Below are 26,182 nucleotides of genomic sequence, written 5' to 3'. Positions count from 1 at the left end.
AGAATATTGAGGATGATAAAAAACTGCTTTTACTTCAAGATGCACTTTGCCGATTGGACAAACATAAGCCCTATCGTTCGAAGGCCAGAGGTATTGATCACAAAAAAGAATCATCTTCTCAGGAGTCTGCTGCTGCTGGAACACAATTAAAGAAGGAGAATTGGATTCAATTGTATTGAAATTTGGAAATATAATGCCCCACTCATATCGTGAACAAATTAAACGACTCCTAACTTATCTCATGGAAAGTGGTCAAGATCATATTCAACTTGATAGCAATGGGAAAGGGATTATAATTCAGGGCAAGAGCTATAATCTAGTTGATTTAATCTATGATATGGTTACAAATCGTAAAGGACTATTATCATTTGACGCTCATCTATATAACTTTCTAAATACATTACACTTCCCTAAAAGCCTTATTAACAATAGACAAATTCTAAAAAAATTTAAATGAACATGCATATACAACAACAAAAACAACAACACCATTAAAATATGAAGAGGAAGAAGAAGAAGAAGAAGATTTTAAATCAATCTTGGAAAATACTAGCAAACCTAGTGGAAAATTGACAATGGTGGCGACGAAAAAGCGAAAACGTATCATGTCACCATCACCCCCACCATCAACCACAACTAGTATACAAAAGGGTAGCGGAAGTTACACTACGTGTTTACGTTCAAAATGGTTGAAGTTCTGAAAAATGTTTATGAAAATATTGGTGAAGCGGGGAGTTTAAGTTCCCCCACCACTCTTTCCAAAGCCACTGGTGTTCACACTAAAAGTGTACAAGACTATCTACAAAATGAATCAGGTTAGACTCTGCATAGATATCATAGGCTTCGTGCTAATTAATATCGAAAAACTAAAGCCTTTTTCTCATTGCACATAATGCAGGCAGATCTCCTAACTCTAAATGAGATTCAAAAGCGTCACAATACGCCGTACAAGTAAATTCTGCTTGCAATCGGTGTTTATAGTCGTTTTTCATATGCAATTCCAATTGCGATCAAAGAGAGGCGTTGAAGTTGCTCGGGCTATAGAAGGTATTCTCGAACAGGATTCGTATAAAAATATTCAAACGGATTACGGTAGTGAATTTGTTAATCTCCTTGTTACAAAGTACTAGTGAAATATAGCACACTGCTCTATCATAGTTATAGTCCTATAAAGGCTGCTTTGGCAGAACGATTAATAAGAACTATTTGACTTTTAATTTCAAGATATTGTACATTGAAATATACACCAGCATTTATTCATGATTTAGATAAAATCATCTTGATTTATATTCAACGACCTCATTGATCATTGTCCAACTCAACGCCAACGGAAGTTCATCATTCTGATCATGATACAATTGACACCTTTCTTAAACAGTATTCCAATAAAACGATTGTCAAGAAGAAAAAAAATTCAATGTTGGTGATACTGTTAGAATTAAAAGAACAACTAATGTTTTTGAAAAGGGGAATTACTTGTGGTCCACCGAACTTTTTAAAGTGGCAAAAATCCTAGACACTAAACCCATAACTTATCGTTCGTGTGATACCACAGATAAAGAGATTCACCGTGGCTTTTATGACTATGAAGTACAAAAAGTTAAAAATAAAAATGAAATCTATTAAATTGAAAACATATTACAGACTCGTACTCACAGGGGAAGAAAACAGTTATTTGTTCGGTGGCTAGGACACAACTCTGATCTTGATTCTTGGATCAGTGTTGAAGATATTGGCAATGCCCAATTATTTCTATGTAACATTTATGTCCAACGTTTTTGATCCTCTCTACAATGATTTGAATAAGACAAGTGATTTTTGGACAAAACTCTCCCCTGCCATCAAATTTGACGGTGCGTATGAAGTGACTCTTGTCGACTGTATTCTCAAAAATACCTATGACATCCTAAGAAAGGATCGTGTGTATGATATAAAAGTTATACCATTCGATTGGTCACTCTTTGTCGACTATGAATGAGCTGAAGTACTTAAATCTAACGAATATCCACATGTCAAATTGAAATATATTGAATATGATGATATGAGAGATTTGTGTGTTACAATCAATAGAAAAATCTCATATCGTAGGAATGGTACATTCCATTTTAATTATTCAATGGAACACGATAGGATTTATAGTACCTCACCTGTTGACACTGAAATAATTATTCTCAATGATAATCTGAGAGACATTGTTGGCTTTAAACAGAATACAATAAATGTGGGGATTGCTGGCACCCGTTACGGAATGGATAAATTAACTTTTGTTAATTATCCGCATGGTTTCGCCTCGGACTCTTTAATGTTTCTCTATGCTACTCTTTTTGAAACGTCACGGGTCGGTAATTAAAATTTCCCCCTTCTACATGCTCTTGACCGACAAACATCCCTTGAACTTGTTCATCACTATAATATAAAGCATCTTCAGTATGTTTCTGTAAACACTTCGTATTTGGAACTCTGTCAGTTAAAACTAGGAAGTGAAGGGGGTGATCCTCTAGCAATAAAAAAAGGCTTAGCTGTTATTAAATTTCATTTTTGATCTATTGTCGGCAACACCAGCTCGTAAAATGAACAATAGAAGATTTCCATTTGTCTGCCCCGATATCGATTGCTAAGTTGGTGCTCTGAGTCCACATAAAATAGACAATGGATTGGACTACTACAAGGGGCGTACTACAATGTCTGGCTATGGTCTTGGTAGCTGGTTTTTTAGGCTATTTCGTTGTGCACTACCTCTTGCCAGAAAATATCTTGTACCTGCTGCATCAAATTTTGCTGCCTCAACACAACAGGACTGGGGGTTGGGCAAGAGTTTCAAGGAGAATGTTAAGGAAAATATTAGATCTTCAGCAAGGGCCGTTGGTGAGTAATTAAAATCTCGGCAAGATGGGGAGGGATTGAAAAAAATGCATGTACGTCATTCGCTCATCATTCTTCGCCCAGACAGGAAGCGGCGAATATCAACAAGGACTTTGAGGAATAAAAAACGGAAGGCCAATCAGAAGAAGAAGAAGAAGAAAAAGATTGTTAGATCAAAGAAGGACTTCTTCTCTTGGGATGACTTATCTCCCCCACATCATATCCATCAATCAGTTCCTCATTGAATCTATTCAATGCTGAAAAAGTTAATGGCAGCTTTAAGTACGGCGATTATGAACAGTTCAACCCCCAACAACCCCTCTTGGAAAATACACACTTTTAAATATTTTCAAATGAAGACTATTTCATTGATTTGGCGTCAAATTTTATTGATTTAAATGTTCCGGTGAAGAAAAAGTCAGATAATACAACTCCAACTGTTGCCGATGGTCTCTCCTACAAAAACTGTATTCTACACAATCCGTTCAAACAAATTAATGTAATTTATTAATGGAACATTGGTGAGCCCTATCAATAATTTATTAAACTATGCAAGCTACACACAATTTATTATGATGACACTAAAGGCATACAAGGAGTTGAGAGAACAATCATTGGGCTATGAATATTAATCAGGTGTTGATACTGACGGTGAGTTGACTACTGCAGTGACCCAGGAGTATTATCTGGCTGGAAAATTAAATCATGAGATATTCAATATTTCCCAATAGCTATCCCCCAATGTCAGGCTTGACATAAGGCTAGAAATTTCACAGTCGAATCTTACTTTGAGAAAAACGCTTTAAGCAGAACTCGATGCAAAAGCCATTATCATATCGTCAATTTTCGTTTTCCAAAGACCACAATTTCTGGGTTCTGTTGAATTGGCATTAGAAAAGCTAAGAGCCAATGGTAACAATATTAAACTTCTTGTCCCCCATACAGTCACCAATCAACGTCACATTGCCACTGGTTATCGTAGCTATAACGATTCATCATTTATCAATGGAGCAATCCCATCAAAATTTGCTTTGGCCTTTGTGAAGAGTGGCAGTGTCGTTGGATCCTGGACTGAATCCACCCACGATTTTAGTTTTTTTGGTCTATCTAGCCTTGTGTGCAAAGTCAATGGTATTCCACTGTACACTCTATCATTTGACAAAAAATCCTATAGAACTCTGTATGAGTTGACCATGCAATCCCTAGATTATGACTCTCAACTATTTGATAATGGAATAACCGATTCAATGTTTTCAAAAAATCAAATTGTAATTGTTTTGGACTTGTCAGGGACTCAGGATATGAGCATAGTACGAACAGGAAATGTACGTTTAGAGTGTACATTTGCCGATGCTTTGACTGAGAGCATCACGCTAATATAATTGATTCAATTTGAAACCTATTCAAGATCACACCCGAAAGCAGAGTTCTACTAGACCTAGCACCATGAACACAAACCAAATAATCAACCTATTTAGTATGGATCCATACATGTCCCAATACAAGTCCTATTGTATACCATCGGACTTCATTGAAAAAATTCCAAGTGTTAACAATACCCTAATCATTGTTAATAGCAGTCCATCGACTTTGAAGACCGGCCATTGGCTATGCATCTTTAAACAGCGAAGATATATTGAATTTTTTGATACTCTTGGACTATCGTATAAATTTTATACACCATACCTCAGCAACTTTATTGAGAGTAGTGGCAAAACTATTATTCAAAATCGACGAAGAGTACAGGATTTAACGACTAAGACATGTGGCTTTCATGCACTACTCTTTTTCATGTTCAGATGTCGTGGCTATACCTACAAGCAGTTTCTCGACATTTATGTTGACTTACCTCGATTGAACGACTTTCTTGTGTAAAATATACTTAAACACGTTTTTAATTTTGATTTTTGTGCCCTACAAATAAATTTTTATAAAAATGTTTTTTAAATTGTTTATTAATAAAAATTTATATAAATGATAAACACGACTTTTCTACTCTTTAGATTTCATCTTCTAATAGGTATAGGTATTTGTCTACAACAACTAATGCAGGTAGATTATCTGAATTCACAGTATACTGATCCTGATTTACTGCAATGTCAGGGTCACATTTTCTACAGTAGAGTGTAACTTCATTCTTGTCATATCTCTTTGTATAGTCAATGATACTATTATCATTCATTATATAGAATTCACATGTTTCAATTCTGCTTATTTGAAGCAATTTCACAAACAGTATCCTCAAGTGTCGAATCACACTCCGTCACAGCCAAATAAAAATCAGTGGGCTTATAATCATAACACCCAATGTCTTCACAACGATAACGTAGAAACCATATTCTTTTGTTGTTCCAGCAGTTGAATCTATGACCTGGTTCTTCCTCCCAGAACAATCTAAAACCACGACGATACCAATCTCGTAGCAATAAACTAAAATCACGATTATGATTCTTTCCAATCATACCGGGATATGTATTCTCCCACTAATTAAATTTATCATACTGGCAATTGGAGCATAGGTGCCCTCTAGGATGAGAGTCACACACCTCTTCAAGACAGGAATTACAACCTTTAATTTGTACAGCATATCCTCTATGCAATTTACACGGGTTGCATAATCTACACTTTTCATCATACTCATCAATCATTGTGCAATTCTCACATGATGACCAGCTGCCCAGTGTTTACATACATAACGGACATGTATGGGACATTTTTTCATGTGTTGACACTCTCACTGTCAGAATGAAACTGAGCTAGCAACAACAAAAAATTGTCTGGGATAGAGAGAGAGAGAGAGGAGTAAATCATCCTTGAGCACCGTCTTTCTCGTGAAAAAAAAGTCCTTAATTTCTAAACTAATGTTTAAAAGCGTATCCGCAATATCATTTTGCCGTCTTGTGATTAATATGTCCATATATTGTGCAAATGCATTTGGACCACGACGTTGAAGCTTCAAACAATAATTTAATGATGAAGACTCACTTTTCATTATATCGACAAGCATTCCCCGAGAAAATATCTTCCTTTGAATAGACAGCTCTAGAAAATCGTCATTTAGAATCAAACGTTTTTCCATAAGCACTAAATTCACCATGATTCGCTCTTTCTCAAATCTATCTATTTTTTAGTGTCATAACACTCTCACAACCAACTTCAGACTAACCGGAATTTTTTCTACTCAAAACAATATATTCTAGTCTACTGTAGAAAAAAAAATACCTTTAGTTTAGAAACAATTTTATTGAGCATAATTACAACAATAATATTCACTGATGCATTTTCTTCTCATCAATATATTTCACTAGCACATCTAATGCTGCCTGAAGTCTATTTATATGCACAATATTCAGTTTCGCAGCAAAACATAGTTGCTGCTCCTGCTTAAATTTGCTTAATGATATCACGTATCTAGCATACATATCGTCCCATTCAAGGCATAGTCTACAGCCTCCGGTTATTTCCACATCCACATTTGGTACTCGTATATCGTTGCTGCCGGCTCCAGCATCAATCTCCAATAATTTAAATGCACCACTCATTTTCTCTACTAATATCTTCTCAAATAAACTATTCTCTCTGAATTCAAATCTCTTACTAATATGAATTGCAATGATAATGACTCTTTTTATTCAAATCCAATCACCAATCAAGTTATCGTATATTGAATAGCCTCCGCTGTCTCTGATTGGCCCATGAAACGGATGTTGCCTCAAAAACCTGTCCGGTTGTCTTATACAACCTTGACTATACTCTCAAAACGTGTTTGACCACTTTATAGGTTGCCAACTTTTTTGCAATGTCCACCTGTAACTATAGTGTCTCAGGCGTAGATTTTCTTGTAGGGTATATATCTATTACACTTTTGAGCATATTCTTGTAGGGTTCGGACTGTGTATATGGATACTACTTACCTGCGGCAATGAAGTTACAGAAGTTTTAAAGGTTCCCCTTGTAAACTATACCGAAATAGAGGTTGACGTGCTCCTGGACAAACAGACAACAGTTTAATTCACCAAGCTTGTGTCCCATTGCAGAATAAACAACTGGTCTAAATAAAGGAAACAACAAGAGCAGATGACTATAATCCAACTAATAAGCCAGTCTTTTTCTCTGACAGTAATTCAAGCTTATTTAAGGGGAGGGGAATACACATTATAATTTTTAACGTTTTATGTTCTCTCAGAAATGTCTCACGCATCTCAAATATATAAATTTGTTCCTGACTATTATGTCAATGAAAAGGCTTGGGGTGTCAAAATATCCAATTAAATGTAATACATTTGCCCTTCTTGGCCGTTTCTGTCCTTAATAGTAGAATGGACCATTCAAAATAAAATGTCGAAGAATTTCTTTCAGCTTTCAGGTAATTTGTCATGACAATGGTTCTTTTAAATGGTGCCATTTAAAGTGAGTTTATGTACAAATGTTCTTATGAACATGCATGAATTTATGTAAAAATATTTTTAGCTTATAATTTATATTTTGGAGCAATGGAAGAATATCATATACATTTTTTAATCAATAATGGCTGATGGAATAGTTACAGTTTATTAATAAAGAGAAACATTCTTTTTTGGCCTTTTCTAAATAGAAGTAAGTTCGGACTTATTAATAGTTAATATTATAATTTACGAGATTATTTCTGTTGTATGATTACTTGCGTTCCGCTGGAAACCGACGATTCCACTAAACTTTATAATGAGTGTAGAAGTCCGCCTCTGAGCACAACAAGGACCTGTTCGGGCTTATATCTGAAACTGGTCATTGATGACCATTCCTGGCATCTGTTAGAGCATCCGACTATTTATAGTTTGACGAGATCGTAGGCTTAATAATCTGAACAATTATAGTTATAGAAATTTAATTAAAGAACAGGAAATCCAAAATACAAGATGAAAATCTAATAAGGATCTTAAAATCCCACGTGTTTTGTTTGAAAATTCAATTAGGGTATGGGAATCCAACATTTTTGTTTCTCAACAGATTGGATATTCAATAATGATAATGGATTTCCAAAATTGTCTCTAATATTCAATTTAAGCTGTTAAAATTCCAATTTTGCTGTAGATAAACATTACAAGCAATTTTTGTTAAATATCAAATATTTTTTTTTACAGTTTAACATTGTAACCGAAAGAAACAGTGATACATGCCAAAAGTAACCAAAAATCAAAAAAGCTATTTCGGCAATGACACATACATGAAAATAATATATTTTTACTATTTTTTTTTCGAAACATATATGCTATAATAAGTCTAAGATTGTCCAACATCAGGTCATAGAATAGAGACATTAGAAAAAGGAGAAAACACCACTGAAAAATTAGGGGATCTTTATGTTAGTTAACCTATTTGGTTATATACATTTGAGAACCCTCGAGGAGAAATTTCGTGTCTCTATCAACAATTGAATAAAAAAAACAAGTTTTTTTTTACCTGAAAGTAAGGAACGATGTTAAAACTTAAAACGAACAGAAATTACTCCGTATATGAAAGGGGCTGTCCCCTCCTCAATGCCTCGCTCTTTACGCTAAATTTTTTTATTGTCTAAAAAAATAAGAGTTGTGAGAAAGTCAAATTTTAGCGTAAAGAGCGAGGCGTTGAGTAGGTTACAGCCCCTTTCATATGCGGAATAATTTCTTTTCGTTTTAAGTTTTAACGTCGTTCCTTACTTTCAGGTAAAAAAACTTGTTTTTTTTATTTAATTTTTGAACGTTTTTGAATTGGTGCAGGTTTTGATTTCGGCTCACCGTACATGAATAATCAAAACAAATTTGCATATTCATTTTACTTTTATCTGGTTAAATGGCTTTCTCAAAACTTGTTTAATTTTATTTACGAACCTTTTTATTAGTAATAAAAATACGTTACTTACGAATTAACTTACGTAACGAACTTCTATATTCATATATTTTAATAGGTATATTAGGAGGCTCGCCTACTAGTCAATACCTCGCTCTTTAAGCTAAAGTTTGAATTTTTTTTCCAATTCTTTAAAAATGACCCCTTAATCACAAAAGCCGTTATTTAGAATAAATAGCTTTTATGAAAGTACTAAAAAATCTTTAGTTTGAAGAGCGAGGTACTGACTAGGGGGTGAACCCAATCATACACGTAATATTTTCTGTTCGTTTTGAGTTTTGATGTTACTCCTTATTTTCAGTTGGAAAACTTGTTTTTTTTATATATTTAAATACATTCTTAGACCACACTGGCTATACATGACAAATGAAACTCAGAGAGGAGAGAAAGTAACAAAATGAAAAATAAAATCAAAAAGGTGAAAAACGAGGATTTTGTCAGCCAGTGGCGAAACCATTAAGATTAAAATATAAGCAAATATTTCTACAAGGACCCCCACAATGTCGTCCTCAGTGCTAAAAAAAAAAGAAAAAAAAAAAAAAAAAAAACGAAAATCTAACCTTTCGAAGTTTACCTTAAAAAGACATAAAAGAAACTGAATAAAAACCAGGCATGAATCAATAAAAATTAATTTACCAAGATGATTGGGCAAGGATCTTTCGCCTTGCAATAGTTTTAGCTGGTCTACAATTTCGGTTTTCATTAGATATGCAAATAGGTTCTTTTAAGTTATTTCGGGTGAAAATATTGATTGAGTCCTTCAAGATTAAACTGTCGTAAATTGGGATTAATGAAATATCTCCAGTATCTCTATTTATTGCTAAATTTTGGTTCATATATTTTTTTATCTCAATTACATCTTAAAAAGTTTGTGGTTCACCATTTGCAGTTGATATTAAGGTTGCCTCGTTAAACAGAACTAGATGGGTCGGATTTACGAAAATATTCGAAGCCAATGCCGAATCAAAGTTGTCATTGTTATTTTTAATCTCAGGGACTTATCTATTGAAATTTTGTGCTCATGCAAACGTTCACCTAGTTGTTGATGGGTCCTACAAATGCAAAATTTTCCACAAGAACACGAGATTCTGTAGACACCACTACCCAGTACAGGGTCTGTTTTATCCTTTCCTGAGTTGAAAAAGTGTTCAACTTTTTGTTCAGTTTGGAAAGAAACAGAGAGATTACGTTTTTTTAAAATTTTTCCAAACTTATCGCCAAGTTTCGGGATGTATAGTAAAACCATGAAATTTTTTTTCTCAAATGCCGATGTAACTGAATCAAGAGAGACAATCCCCGTATTTTGTTCTTTTATCTTTTTTAATCGTATATCAATTATATTTTCAATGAGTTTGATTGAGTAACCATTGCAGAAAAGAATATCCTTTACATAATTTAATTTAGAATTAATGATTACGGGAACAAATTTTTAAAACTCTGTCGACTAAAGAGATTATTACCCCTCTTTTCACAGAAGGAGGGTGATGGGAAGAGAAATGCAAATATCGATCATTATGAGTTGGCTTTCTATGTATAGAAAATTCAAGGCTGGGAGTAGTTTTCATAATCAAAACTTTCAAGAAAGGCAGTTCACAAGAATCTTCGAGTTCCATTGTGATCTGGATATTCAAATCAAAAGAGTTCAAATGTGCCGAAAAATCTCTTAGAGAGTCCTGTTCATGTTCCCAAGCAGAAGGGATATCATCAACAAAACGAAACCAGATAGAGTGTTTTAAGTGGAAACTATTCAAGGCAGACTGTTCTATGAAGTCCATGTAATAATTTGCCAAAGAGGGAGGTAAGACTGTGCCCATGGGTAAGCCCCTTATCTGAAGGAACTCTTTGTTTTGGAATTCAAAATACGAGAAGAACATATTGTAAAGATGGAAAAGGGTCATTATTTTATCAATTTCCAAAGGTTTGTAATTTGACAAAGCTGAATTTTCCTCTGATTTACTTTGTAAGGCCTGCTCACATTGATGGACATCGCATGAAGTGTACATAGAAACTGCATCAAAACTAGATAAAACGGTATTTTCTGTTGTACTTTGATTTTTAACTTTTCAACAAGATCTATGGAGTTTTTTATATAGGATTTCAGTGTGCTTAAAAGAGGCTTAAAAATGGTGGCTAAAAAGCTTCCTATACCCATAGTTGGAGAACTATAACATGCTACAATTGGACGTAACGGAATATCTTTCTTATGGATTTTAGGCAGACCTTAAAATTTTTGGGCTGAACAACATTTGGGATAAAATTTTCTGTACATTTGAGGGGTAATTAGTATAGTATCTTTTAAAATTCCTAGTTCATTTCTTAACTTCTGTGTGTATTTGTCCGTGGGATCAAATTTTATTTCTTTGTAAATATTTTTATTCATTAAAAGGGTGTTAACTTTTAATTGATAATCTGCAGAATTCATAATAACTGTATTGCCTTGTCCGCTTTCGTAATTACGGTTTTTTTGTCTTTTTTTTAAATTTCGGAGGATTTTAATTTCTTCATTTGATTTAACTGAAATTGACAAGGATGGCATATAATCAAGAATAATCTTTGTAGTTTCACCTCTGAGCAGGTCTGGATTTTCTATTTCCCCATGAGAGCTAAAAACAGCTGACTCCACGCCCGTAATAATTTCTGATGTATATACGTGTTTTTGAGTCATTTCAAATTGCGGTCCTTTTGAGAGAATACTTAGTTTCTTTGATGTAAGTACCTCAAACGATAGATTTTCCAAAGGAAGATCAAGAAAAAATCTAGAAATGACAATTTGTGTTTGTTAAAACTGTTGAAATTCCACTTTTGAGAGTTTTTCCGGTAAACGTGTTTTTGCTGAATGGAAAATGTGTCTGAAAGACCTATGTGAGATTTGTAAAATCTGGTGAAAATGTTGAGGGGACAAAATCTGATATAATAGGGATTTTAAATTAAGTGATTTATCACGAAGGACTTATAATTTGTATTTTTGGTACTTTAAAATATATATGTAAGTTTTGAAACTCATTATATGAATAAATGGACTTCAGGATTGTATGCCCAAATGCAGGTTGAAATGAAAAGTAGGTTCAAAATTTTTAAGTCTTTTTCTACTCTCTAATAAATTAAACTGACAGATATTATTTACAGGTTTCTTAACACAATATTTACAAAGAAATAAAATTTGATCCCACGGACAAATACACACAGAAGTTGAGAAATGAACTAGGAATTTTATAAGATACTAGACTAATTACCCCTCAAATGTACAGAAAATTTTATCCCAAAGGTTGTTCAGCCCCAAAATTTTATGGTCTGCCTAAAATCCATAAAGATATTCCGTTACGTCCAATTGTAGCATGTTATAATTCTCCATATATTCTCCTATAGTGCTATGGGTATAGGAAGCTTCTTAGCCACCATTTTTAAGCCTCTTTTAAGCACACAGAAATCCTATATAAAAAACTCCATAGATCTTGTTTTTCAAATAATGGGCTTATCCATGGGCACTGTCTTGTCTCTTTATTTGGCAAATTTTTACATGGATTTCATAGAACAGTCTGCCTTTAATAATTTCCACTTAAAACACTCTATCTGGTTTCGTTTCTTTGATGATATCCTTTCTTTATGGGAGCATGGACAAGACTTTCTAAGAGACTTTTTGGCATATTTGAAATCTTTTGATTCGAATCTCCACCTCAAAATGGAACTCGAAGATTTAGGTGATCTGCCTTTTTTAGATGTTTTAATTATAAAAACTACTCCCAGCCTTGAGTTTTCTATATATTGAAAGCCGACTCATAATGATCGATATCTACATTTCTCTTCCCATCACCCTCCTTCTGTGAAAAGAGGGGTAATAATCTCTTCAGTCGACAGTTTTAAAAATTTGTTCCCGTAATCATATAAATTCTGAATTAAATTATGTAAAGGATATTCTTTTCTGCAATGGTTACCCAATCAAACATTTAAAATATAATTCATAGACGATTAAAAAAGATAAAAGAACAAAATAGGGAGCTTGTCCCCCTTGATTCAGTTACATTGACAATTGAGAAAAAAACTTTCATCGTTTTACCATACATCCCGAAACTTGGCGATAAACTTGGAAAAATTTAAAAAAAAAACATAATCTCTTTGTTTCTTTCAAAACCGAACAAAAAGTTGAACACTTTTTCAACTCAGGAAAGGATAAAACAGACCCTGTACTAGGTAACTGTGTCTACAGAATACCGTGTTCTTGTGGAAAATTTTACATTGGTAGGACCCATCAACAACTAGGTGAACGTTTTCATGAGCACAAAATTTCAATAGATAAGTCCCTGAGATTAAAAAATAACAATGGCAACTTTGATTCGGCTTTGGCTTCGCATATTTTCATAAATCCGACACATCTAGTTCTTTTGGACTAGGAAACTTTAATAGCAACTTTTAAGTGCGTACCATACATTTTAATAGAGGTAATTGACATAAAAAAAATATATGAACCAAAATTTAGCAATAAATAAAGATACTGGAGATATTTTATTAAGCCCAATTTGCGACGGTATGATTTTGAAGGACTCAATCAATATTTTCACCCGAAATAACTTAAAAGAACCTATTTGCATATCTAATGAAAACTGAAATTGTAGACCAGCTAAAACTATTGCAAGGCGAAAGATCCTTGCCCAATCATCTTGTTAAATTCATTTTCTTTTATTCATGCCTGTTTTTTTTTCAGTTTCTGTTCTGTCTTTGTAAGGTAAACTTCGAAAGGTTAGATTTTCGTTTTTTCTTTATTTTTTTTTTCTTTTTTTTTTTTTTTTTTTAGCACTGAGGACGACTTGGCGGAGGTCCTTGTTTAAATATTTGCTTATATTTTCATCTTCATGGTTTCGCCACTGGCTGACAAAATCCTCGTTTTTTCACCTTTTTGATTTTATTTTTCATTTTGTTACTTTCTCTCCTCTCTGAGTTTCATTTGTTTTTATATTTAATTTCTTATCTTTTTTTTAAATAATGCTGGGAAAAATGGCGCCCCTTCATAGCAATGTCCCTTCCCCAATGAAAACTTTCTTCATGAAAAGATCCTCCCACATAACCCCCAACCCACCCACCCCCTACTACCAGAAAAAATCCCCCTTGAAAATGTCAGTATACTTCCTAATAACCAATACTATATGTTAACATTGGGCAAAGTTCATAACTTTGAGCCCTCCCTCCGCGGACTTCGGGTGATTAAGTCATTCTAAAGGACATATTTATCTTATTTTCAACCATGCTGAACGAAATGGGTATCTCAAAATTTTGATCAGGTGACTTTGGGAAAAAAATGAGCGAGGGAGGGGGCATAGTTGCCCTCCATTTTTTGGTTACTTAAAAAGAGCAATAGAACATTTAATTTCCGATCCAATTAGTCCTCCCACGATATTCTAGGACCACTGGGTCGGTACGATCACCCCTGGGGGAAAAAACAAATAAACACGCATCCGTGATCTTTCTTCTGGCAAAAGATGCAAAATTCCACATTTTTATAGATATGAGTTTAAAATCTCTACAGTATGGTTCTCTGATACGCTGAATATGATGGTGAGATTTTCATCAAGGTTCTATAGTTTTTAGGGGGTTTTTACCCCTTTTTTCGAAAATCAGCCAAATTTTCTCAGGCAAGTAACTTTTAAAAGGTAGGACTAAACTTGATGAAAGTTATATATTTGAAATCAGCATTGAAATTTGATTCTTTTGATGTATCTATTGGTATCAAAAACCCGTTTTCTAGAGTTTCGGTTACCATTGAGCCGTGTCGCTCCCTACTTACAGTTCGTTATCACGAACTGTTTGAAAATATGAAATTTGCTTCGAGGAAATCTGCTTTCTCCTACTGTGGATAGTTTCATAAAATTCGTCAAAAAAAGTATACCGGAAGCAAGATCATTCGGACATACAATGAAAATACCCTCTTAAGCAGCAAACAAGATGACATCATGACACCAAAAAGGTGATTTCTGACACTTGGTGACGCAAAATAATGTATTTTGGCCTACAGAAGGTAAAGGTCAAATTGATTAAAAACTTCGAAATGGCTAATCAATTTATAACTATTCAAAAGCTCTTTTACGACCTTCCAGCTTTAGAGGCAATACTGCGACGTGGTTGGTCGCTAGTGTAAGAAAAAAAAGAATTACGTGTGAATATATCTTAGCTTGATTTAAACGAGTTGATTGTATAACTAGCATTAAGATAAGATAAGATTTATTCGTCATTAGATACACATACAATATTACATGTTATTATTCCCCCAAAGGTTCATTGGCCTGTACAAAGGGGAACGACAAATGAGTTGCTTACTCAGAGATGAAAAACAAAAGAAAATTTAAAATAATCACTTACTCACATATGAAGGAGAAGAAAAGAAAATATAGATAAAATGAAAACTATAGAGAAAATAGAATAAATAAACTAAATTAATTAATTAGATTAAATAGACTCAAAAAAGAATAATAAAATAAAGTAAAAACGTAAATAAAAATAACTTCTACGAAGCCAAAATTAGTAGTCTATAGCCACACAAAGAGTACAATTTTAGGTACACAATTTTTAACCTTGTAAGTATTACATACCTACGCAAAAATAAAATGTAAGGCCCAAATCTTGTGATTTTCTGTGAAAAGTCCTTCAGATAGACGTAAAAAGACAGGGGGAGGGGAAGAAATTTATTCCCTAAGTCTCTTGGCTGTTAGATCAAACAGGAGGAGTATTTAGCCCAAGCCTGCAGTATTGGGTTGGAGGAATAGCTCCTCGCTTGTTGCATGAATGTTTAAAGTGTAACACAATATATCACTTTGTTATGATTACCTTCCTTAAAAACAGAAATTTTAACCCTCAAATCCATTTCGGGCCATATTTTGCATCCTATCAATATTTTGAAGGATACAAATTTTTTTGGGAACGCTTATCAGTCTCAATCTAATGATGAAAAAAGAATTATTTTAATGGAAATTGTGAGAGTTCAGAAGGTTGAAGATATTGTCCATGCTAAACTAAAAGAGCAATAGTACTATCAATTAGAGCTTACCGTTAAATAAGTTCTGGTATATAACAAGAGGCTGAAACAAGTTGTGAATTAAATCATTTAGTTTGTTCCTAAAATACCAGTAAGTATTACTTATTCCTCTTTAAGGAAAATGATGGGCTCCTTCGGATTTCAAACACAAGCTTTTACGAAAATTTTAGCAGCTATAAAACTGAAAGTTATCTTACCAGTCAGCTGAATTACAAATGAACTCGGAACTACACGTACTGGAGATTTTGTTGATAAAGCTATTCGAAGTTCTCCTTTGAGGCTAGGCTTTATATTCAAATTTCCACGGACTTCAAAGGCTTTTGGTCCGCATTGTTCCAAGATCAAAGAAACATCTAGGAATACAAGAAAAGCTCCATAGTTATTGAGCTTAATATACGAAAAGTATGAAAAGATGATCTGAAAAAAGAACATATAGACGAAAAGACTATACTCAACAGGGGCAAAAAGCCTTACTAGGAATAATAGGAATTAATTCTAAATTTTGTCATAAAACTTTCATTTCTGAGAATCAAAACTAAGAGAAAAACAGGAAATCTATAGGTTCTGTTAAATAATACCAAAACACCCAAACTTATCTTATATTTCATTCTTTAAATCAGGTAAACCCTCTAGCCAAAGTTTATATTTTAAATAAACGACCAGTATTTTGTATCAAAATATAACTTATTTGGTAACAAGTGTCAATGAGGTTCAATAAGCATGACGACTATCCACCTTGACTTGAGCATAATTTAATTATGGTATTTTGTACTTATGTGAAAACAAATCTGTCGAGCAAAATATTTCTGTTCAGCCACACTCCCCTCTCCTTATAAAAACCCTAGACTCACCACTAAGTCAGTTGACAACGCTCTAGCATTGCCTATACTAAAGGGCCAAAAGGCTCCAATGTATTATGTTTTCTTTACTACATGTATTTCATATGGAAGGTATGGTCAAATAAACTTCCGAGGCCGCTAATTCGGCTGGGAATCAAAATTCTATTGCCCTTTTTAAGAATCAAAGGTATTCGGAAGGTAACCAGCCCCCGCAATCTTTTTTCCCCAACTGCATTTGATCAAAATTTTGGAATTGACATTTGGTTTAAAAGAGTTCAAAGGTAAAAAAAAACTATTCCTCCAGGGTCGATAAAAATCCCCACAGCCCCTGGGGCAAGGGCTGAGAGTTATGCAGGTTGCCCATTGTTAGCATATAAGGTGCTTATGGAAGGGTTATCGTATAGACTTCATATAGGACGGTCATCGTATAGGACGGTCATTTGATTAGTAATCAAAATTACTAGTGACCATTTTAAGAGTCGAAAGTAATTGGGGCAACCAGCCCCTCACCCTCGAACTCCTTTTTCTCCAAATGCATACCATCAAATTTTGATATACGTTTTTGTTCAAGATAGTCCAAAGATCAAATAACTGTGCCTCCAGGGTTGACACCCCAGCCCCAGGACCAAGGTCTGTAAGTTATACAAGTTGCCTATTGTTTACGTATAAGTTATTTTTTTTTTGGAAAAGAGGTAATGTTTGATCCTGAGTCTGCAAAAACGCTTAAACTATAAAGAATAAACTTCCAAGGTATGTTGAGATATGTTGAAAAGAAATTGGAGGGCAACCAGTCCCCCCCCCCCCCTCCTTGTCCTTTTTAAGTGCACCCTTTGCTCAACACTGATCAACATTTTAATTGTTATTTTTCTCAAATAGTTAAAGGGTCTAATAGCTATGCCTCCAGGGATGCCATACACCTTCCCAGATCCTGGGCGAGGATTGTAAATTATGCAATTTTTTCGTTGTTTATATGCAGGGTTTATAATTAGGGAAATAAGAAATGTTTGATTCTGGGCGTATCCAACAAGGCTAATGGTATTAAGATCAAACTTTGGAGAATGTTGAGGGGTATGTTATACTAAATCAAAATACACTCTGTACATCCAGTATAAAAAAAGTTACATCCCTTGAAACTTTCGGGGAATGTTAAACCAGAGGCCAACCAGCCCTCTTTTCCTTTCTTACATGTTCCCTTCCCCTCATCACTGATCAAGTACTTGGAGAAGCGATTTGGTTCAAAACAGTCCAAATGAATAGTACCAATACCTCTGGGGATGCAATGCCGCCCACTACCCCCAGGGCAAGGTTCGTAAATTATGCTCTTTTTCCTTTTTTACATGCAGGATTTATCATTAGGAAAAAAGGGGGGCGTGTGATTCTGGGTGTGTTCCGCAAGGCGAAGAGCATGAAAGTAAAACATTCAGGAATGTTTAGGGGTTTGTTAAACCAAATCAAAAGAAACTATGTGCATCCAGTTTATCAGAAAGTCGTATCTGCTGAGATGTATCTTGCGTATCTCAAGAACAGCTGAGGGTATTAAATATAAAATTTAAGGACATGTTGAGGAGGATATTAAAAAGTAGCCGGAGGGCATCTATTTCCCCTCCTATTCCCTTTTTAACTACCCTTCATCCAAGTTTATCTGATCTAATGTTTTTAAATGTCATCTTATTAAAAATAGCTGAAAAGTCAAATAATTATGCCTCCCGTAATGACATAACCCCCTGAGGCGAGTGTTGTAAGCTATAGCTGTCAATTGTTCGTATACAAGTATGGCTACTTGAAAAGAGATGGAATGTTTGATCCTGAGAGTGTTAGAAAAGGCTAAGGCTATTAGGGTAAAGATTCATGGAATGCTGAGGGAGATCACAAAGTTATCAAAAGGACATATACCCAGTATCTTAGGAGTGGCTAGGAGTATTTACTTTTAGGGCCGCTATTGCTACTACTGCTGTAGCTGCAGCTGTGACTTGTGACTGCGAATAAGACTGCAACTAAGTGACTGCGACTAAGACTACTCAGGACTACTTGTAAGTATGACTACTTGCCACTGCAACGACCTCTACTTGAAACCGGTACTGTGTCTATTATGTACATACAGTTTAGCAAACGTTTATATCTGCAACATCTTAGGAGCGGCCAGGGGTATTAAATTTACGCTTTCAGGAACACTGTTTCTACTATTACTGTGACTGCAACTGCGATTATTTGCAGCTACGACTAAGACTATTTGGGGCCACTTGCAAGTACAACTACTGATGACTGCGGCCATGACTGTTTGTATCTGCTAATGAAATTACTGACAACTTTGGCTATACAATACTGTACAATATAGTAACAATCACAGTTTATATAATTATCCAGTAAGTTTACCGCAGATGATTTCTGGCTCTTCATTCTCGGTGCGAACAAAAAGCTCCTCCCACTTATTTCTGCACTTATTGTCCACTTATTGGTTGAGCCGACCAAGTGGTTTTGTCAGTACTTGCTCCGTAGGTGATTATTCTTTGTCTACCCGTGAAAAGATCTAATGCCGCTTATATTTATATCTGCCAAACGTTCTCTGGAGCACTCGCACCTCGGTCCGGGTTTTTATAATGTGTGAGATAGGGAAAGATCATACTGGATAATTATATAAACTGTGGTAACAATACTGTAACTACTTGTGACTGAAAATGCTAGCGAATGCAATTACTTTTGACTGTGACTAAGACTACTTGCGATTGCAACTGTGACTACGAATGACTGGGACTGAGACTATTTGCAACTGTCATAACTTGCGATTGTGAGTATTTCCTGCTATGACCGCTTGCGACTGCGAGTACTTTGCCCTGTGGATACTTGTGACTGAGACTATTTGCCATCCCTACAACATACGACTGCAAATCTGACTACTTGTAACTGCGAATGTCAATGCAACTCAACATGGGATTTATATTCTCCTGGGAGGTGTTAAACCATCTCAGCATTGACTTTCCTTACTTTTCTTTTAGCGAAGCTAAAATAAAACATTAGCTCGGTTCCTGATATTCTGCAAAAGGCAGTATGATTATCGAATTACGTATTATAATAAGTATCGTGCTTTTCGTGCTATTTGAAGTCAACTCATGTTTTTTAGGATTTGTATTCTCCTGGGATTCATTGTGTTTCTTGTTGTTGCTTCTATTCTAACGAAAGATTTCGTCGCGCCTTATTGCCGTCTCCGACTCGATGTGATCCTCGCCGTCAATTGTCTTCTAATCGCAGATTTCAGACGGATTAGCATATTTATCATGTTATCCTTTAGTTTTAACTCATAGGGTAGCAAAACAGCAATTTCCGTTTATTTAAAAAAATAATCTGACGTAAATTTAATTTCTTCTTCTTGTTCTATCTTCACAGTAGCCTACATTTTATAGGATTTGTTTCTTTCTTAAATTTGCTGCTATTCTCGCTGTTTCTTCTCTCTTAACCGCAGAATTAATTGCACGTCATTTACATTTATAATTTGATATTATCCTCGCTTTGTCTTTTCTTCTAACCGCTAATTTCGTCATGCTTCAGTTTTGTTCATCATTACCTCACCTCCGATGTTTTTCAGTGCCTTTTGCTTTAGCCATTCAGATTATCGTGCTTATCTTGCTATTAAAAATGAATTATAAATTTTAAAGAATTTGCATTCTCCTAGGATTTATTGTGTTTCTTGCTGTTTCTTCTCTTCTAACCGCAGATTCCGTTGCGCCTTATTGTCGTTTATGATTCGACATGATCCTCGCTGTTGATTGTCTTCTAACCACAGATTTCGTTCCCTATGATTTCCATGTGTGGTGTTTGTTTGACATGTCTAACGGCAAAATTTATTGCACGTCATTTACATTTATGATTTGATATTATCCTCGCTGTCGCTTTTCTGCTAACCGCTAATTTCATCGTGCTTCAATTTTGTTCATCGTTACCTCACCTCCGATATTTTTAGTGCATTTTGCCTAAGCTGTTCAGGTTCATTCACTACCTTGTATAATTTCACAATGAATTTTAGATACAAGAAACTTCATTTCCAGATTTTATTAGTTAAATATTTTTTACTTTAATTACGTTGATATGTGGTCCAGGAACAACCAGGCAGGTTTCATTGCAGATAGACTCTGAAATATCATAATTGAACACTAGCATAATAATCGTGTTATTCTTTAGTCTTAAATCAGAGAGTGGTAAAACAGCATTTTCAATTTAATTTCTCCTTCCTGTTTGTCCTTTAAAGAACATAAATTTTTTACGATGTATATTTACCTGGGGGGAGGTGATTTACAATCTCAAAATTAATATTGCTTACTGTTTTGTTAGCAGTGTTAAATACGCTCCTTCATTCCATAATAATTTTGACTTGTCTTCTAACCTCACATTTCATTTGCAACATTTTTGTTTGTAAATAAATGTGTTTCTCGCTGTCGCTTGTGCAATTATCATCTTAGAATTAATTTTATTAAGCTCTTTTTTGAGCAGCGCTAAATTAATACATTCCTTTATTCCATTGTAACTTCTAACCAAATTATAACTTGGATATATATAATTCTGGAATCAAGCTTAGCATAATTACCGTATTATTCTTTATTTTCGTTGCGCGTCTTTTTCCTTTAATATTCAATGTAATCCTCGCTGTCTTGTCTTCGAACCACAGATTACGTTGTCAATTATTTTCAATTGTGCCTCGTTGTGATGCTTGCTGCGGCAAAACTTCTTACCGTAGATCTTATTATGCTTCATTTTCGTTCAACATTACCTCAGACAATTTTTCACACCTCTTGCTTTGACTGTTTGGATTCCTTTGCTATCTTAAACAGTTTCCCATGGCGTCGTCCACACAAAAACTTCTTTCAAGCTTTGTCACAATAATTATATTTTTGCTTTACTTACGATGTTGCATGATTCAGAAGTGGCCAGGGATGTTCTATTGCACACATCCTCTGAAATATCTAAATGAACATCTGTCAGATCCATAACCCCCTCGCTACTGGATTTCTTTCCATCGACCTTTTTGTGTAGAACAGAGCAGGAAACGTATTTTGTATTTTGTAAGAAGAATTTGTAGTAACTCCAATAGTAAAGCCTACCCCCTATGGGCGTCGTCAAATCCATAGGCCCCCTCACTTCTTGATTTCTAGGGATTGTTCTAGAATTCTAAGGATTTCTGTATAAAAATTCTATTCTCGGTGCCTTTTAATATAAAACATTTAAAATCCCACTTTATGTTTACTTAATGATCTGTTTCGCAATAGTATCAAGACTATATCAGTCAAATATTTCTAAGATCATGAAAAACTCTTTAGCGAACATCTCAGGTAATTACGCAATCGGTTTCGCAAGAGCATCAAGAAAGGAAAATTGCCTTGTCTGGGTTTGTTCAGGGTTCATTGCTCCTCAAAAGCACCTTTGGGCTATATCATTGCGCAACTAACACTCAAGACCAGAGAAATCAGTTATATAAGATTTCAGTGACTCAAGAGCACATTAGGGAATAGCCGTCATATAGTTCGTTCAACCTCAAGAGTGACCTAGGGCTATATCATTACGCAACTAACACTCAAAACCAGAGAAATCAGTTGTGTAAGAGTTCACAAGAGTGCCTTAGGGTATGGCCTTGGTTAAGTTTGTTCAACCTCAAGAGTGCCCTAGGGTATGGTCTTGACATGTAAGGGGTTACAATATTAACCTTGAAAAGGTGTAGAGCATCAAGCAAAATTGAACATAGGACTCTACTAACATACAACATGTACTAATATAAATGAATAAATAAATCTTAAAACAAATAAAACTTAAATTGAATATGTGAATCAAGATTGAAACGAACAAAAATCACTACAAACAAGAGTATGGGTTCTGCCTCCTTCCGTAACTGTAAAAGTCTAAAGCCTACAGCGTCATTGGCGCTTTACTGAAAATGAATTATATTACAAATATTTTCTTACATACTTACTACAACATTGAAAATAAAAATGAAATTACAGTAAAATTAATTTTGAAATGATGGGCATTTGAGCAGCTGATATCATTATATATTAAATATTTAGTTTAATCTTAATTCTTCCCAAAACCTTTCACGACAAATTTAGTTTCACTACAAACAAAAATTTAGCTAATGTCTCCTTCCTTAGCTGTATAAATTTAAAGCCTACTGCGTCATTGGCGCTTCATTAAGAGCGAATTACATTACAAATATTGTCAGTTCCAGTTATTACAGCATTGAAATGAAAATAAAAGTTAGACACTTCAAATTTTACTTATTCAATTTTATTTATTTAAATAGAATTAAACCTTTAGCCTCCTTATGGTATATAAAACACTAAATGCAAATTAAATGTGTTCACCACCTTGTGGCAATTAAATTTCTCCTTGTGCTATAAAGTATTACATTCAGATGCGTACTGGTACAGAAATTTTAGCCCACTACGTCACTGCAGGTGTGGGCGGTTCTGATAGATAACAAGCTGAACATGGTTGATGAAGTCAGAGTCCAACCCAGGTTTTTGGCCTGTTGATAAAATGGGTTTTGACTATAACTGATATGTGGAGAAACTGATATCTATAGGAGATACCAGGTATCGAAAAGCTGCGTGATTCTCCCTGAGTTATTTAAAGTCCAGCTAATCCGTCGGTAGGATATTCACTCGTTTGTTCAGTTAAGTTTCTCATCCGTCATAGCCCTTGCAATTTCACATTTCGGACATTTCTTTTACTAATTTAATAATTGTTTGCAGCGAATGAAATTGTTATTCGGTAAATAAGTGTTAATATTCCCAGTGATTCAAGAGATTATTAAAATATCGTATTGCAACTGGCTGATAATTCATATTAATATTTGTATATTGACTTTATTGCTGAGTGGCAATTGTTGAGTTTGCCACGATGGATTAATTAATTAAACGAAATCACCAACACATATTATGCTTATTTTCGTATTCAGTTCAGACTTTCATTATATATTTTTTTTTTATGCAGATAATGCCATTTGAGCATAAAAATGTCTGATTACCAGACTAATAGAGACCAAATGATTCAAGGGGTGGTAGCTCGCACTGGGACTCCTGTAATCAGAAATCTATTTTAGAAAAGATTTTACTGGAATGCAAAGAAAAAGATGCCATCCATAGTGAGGCAGACAAAAGGGCAAGAGAGGATGAATAAAGGGCAAGAGAGAAGGAGGAAATGGCTTAGGAGGCCCGTGGAGAGACATATGAAAGAACAAAATGTTGGTATTGAGGCCCTTGAGAGAGATCGCCAAGAATTTAGAAAAACAATGAAAGGTCTAATAAAAGCTCGCTGGGGAATTTTGCAGAGTGATATTTTATAACAAGCACCTTAAAGGGTACAAGATGGTCATAATAGTTTATCCAAGGATAGATTGCGAGGAAATGAGGCGTAAAAAGAATTAAACTCCAAGGTTGAAAAACATGTAACTTTGGTCACAAAGTTACATGACCCACAGGCATAATGGGAAAGTGAAGCCATCCTGTAAAAAAAAAAAGAAATACAGGTTAAACCAGTTCAAAATGCTAGTAATCTTGTAATATTTGATACTCCAGGACATTTTATTAGAAATTGCCTCGATCGAGATGGTCAAATAACCCATAATATGACCACTTGGGTTATGGCACATAGTAAAGGAAAGTCTGCAGAATCGTGCAAACTATACGGAAAATGGAAGAAAAAATTAGTTCAAATGACAATTGGTTCTTGCAGCTACCAATCTTATGTTCAAACTAACCAAATTAATTGAGCATAGATAAACCACAAGGATACAAATACAGCAGTATATTATTATGGAGATGAACACCCATGTCTGTCAGCGTAGGTTAGGATAGAAATCGCAAAAAATGATGGAACGATCCTAAGAAAAACAGTAAAAGTAAGCCTAGTTCCTTTTCTAGCAGTGGCAATCAGACACGTGCAATCCCAGCTGCAAATAGAAATGTTTATGAAATTCAGGGTTTTTCGGGGCAGGTCTTAGAAAATAATAAACTTCAAGATATAGATGCCAAAAATGAAAACGCATTGCGTCATATAAAATTAAAGAGAAGTCTGTGTCATATAAAATAAGCACTTTTCTTTATACGGTTCAAGCAATTTAGTTCAAACTAAAAAACTTAATGTGGGAATTTACCTTAAAGAGAGAAAGAAGAGGCGAAACGAAACTGTTTGTATTTAAGAGTTAAATTCTCATTTAGTGACGATTATTTTAATACTGAACTAAAAATAAAGACGAGTAAGAGACAGAAACAAAAAACATAAAACGAGACTACAACAATAAATGGAGCCTAAATAAAGGGTACAAGGGTCCAATTAGAGGTCGAAGATTATTTATTTGCGCAACAGAGAAGATGGAGGAAAGTAAAGAAAAGAAAAGATTTGCAAAAAAAGAAATGTGATCAGTCTGCAATGGTGGAGATTAAGATTTTAGTACGAGCTTAGGAGGGAGGTCAAGGTCTTACACCCATTGCGAAAAACTAGAGATGATCAGAAGAAATAATCGAATGAATTAAAATGGGTTTTGGAAAAGTTGGGAGGTATTGAATTTTGGGTTGGATTGGAAAAATTTGGGAAGGAATCTAGGATTGGTCCTATTAACTATTAGGGATACTTCCCTCATTTGAGGGGAAGGAGTACCTTCGGGAGGATCCCCTTCGTAAAGTCATGAATGATACCCAGTTCCCTCAACTTGCAACTATTCGGACAGTTGTAATTCCTTTTCCGGGGCGTAACCTTTTCCAAACTAGGGTCTCTCGGTGAAACTCACTCCAATTACCAGTCACTACTTATTTCCTCCAAACCTTTAGTTTATAACCCTATTCCCTGTTCTTACACTGTATCGGATCAAAATATATTTCCCCCATACATTTCTCCGTGTGCAATATATCCGATTTTCACCTTCAGTTGGCATCGACATTCGTTTTTCATACAATCATCCCAGGGGACTGGATCCAGGAAATTTTTATTCATGTTTTGCTTGGATTTTTATCCCATTCCAGTGTACACCAACCGGCACTCTGAACCTTTGCATCTTGTGCAATGAGAAATTTCAAATTATGCCAATGTGCAATTGTCGTTTTAATTGAAAAATTAATTTGTTTTCATCGGCGGAGGTTAAGAGGCTCATTTAGCCATTCCCTCCTGACTTTTGGCATCGTTGCATATGCCAGAACATAATTATTAACTTCTCTTAAATCTAAATCTGTGAGAGCGAGTAAATTCCCTTCAAATCCTAAACCTGGTGCAGATGGCTTTACAACCAATATATCCGATTTTCTAACAGAGACATGGCAATAGACACTAAGCCAAGCTTATGGTATGGCAGTAGAAGCTATAGCCAAGCTGTTTGATGGCTGCGGTAGAAATTGACCAAAAAAGGAACACGGTAAGATGATTATGGTTAAGGGCGTTTATCCCCCGGCGATTAACCCCCAGAAAATACCCCCCTCCTCGGAAAATACCCCCGGAAAAAACCCACCGCGGAAAATACCCCCCCCTCCCACGGAAAATACTCCCCGGAAAATACCCGTCGCGGAAAATACCCCCCCCCTTCCCCCAGTGAAAATATCCCCCCGCTAAATACCCCCCGTGA

General features: G+C 35.0%; 1 protein-coding gene across 1 annotated transcript in view; it reads right to left on the bottom strand.

Moving 5' to 3' along the window:
• LOC148946088 (uncharacterized) overlaps nt 1–26,182 on the bottom strand; it is a 146,064-nt gene that overhangs the window by 36,659 nt on the left and 83,223 nt on the right. Inside the window, exon 7 of the mRNA XM_089097598.1 lies at nt 15,946–16,101. Within this exon, the coding sequence (XP_088953724.1) occupies nt 15,946–16,101 (156 nt within the window). The remainder of the gene's footprint in view (nt 1–15,945; nt 16,102–26,182) is intronic.

This window comes from Artemia sp. Qi Xiang Cuo, chromosome 12 (genome assembly GCF_049724085.1).
Source record: "Artemia sp. Qi Xiang Cuo chromosome 12, ASM4972408v1, whole genome shotgun sequence".
NCBI lineage: Eukaryota > Metazoa > Arthropoda > Branchiopoda > Anostraca > Artemiidae > Artemia > Artemia sp. Qi Xiang Cuo.
This window is presented reverse-complemented; position numbering and strand designations above follow the sequence as displayed.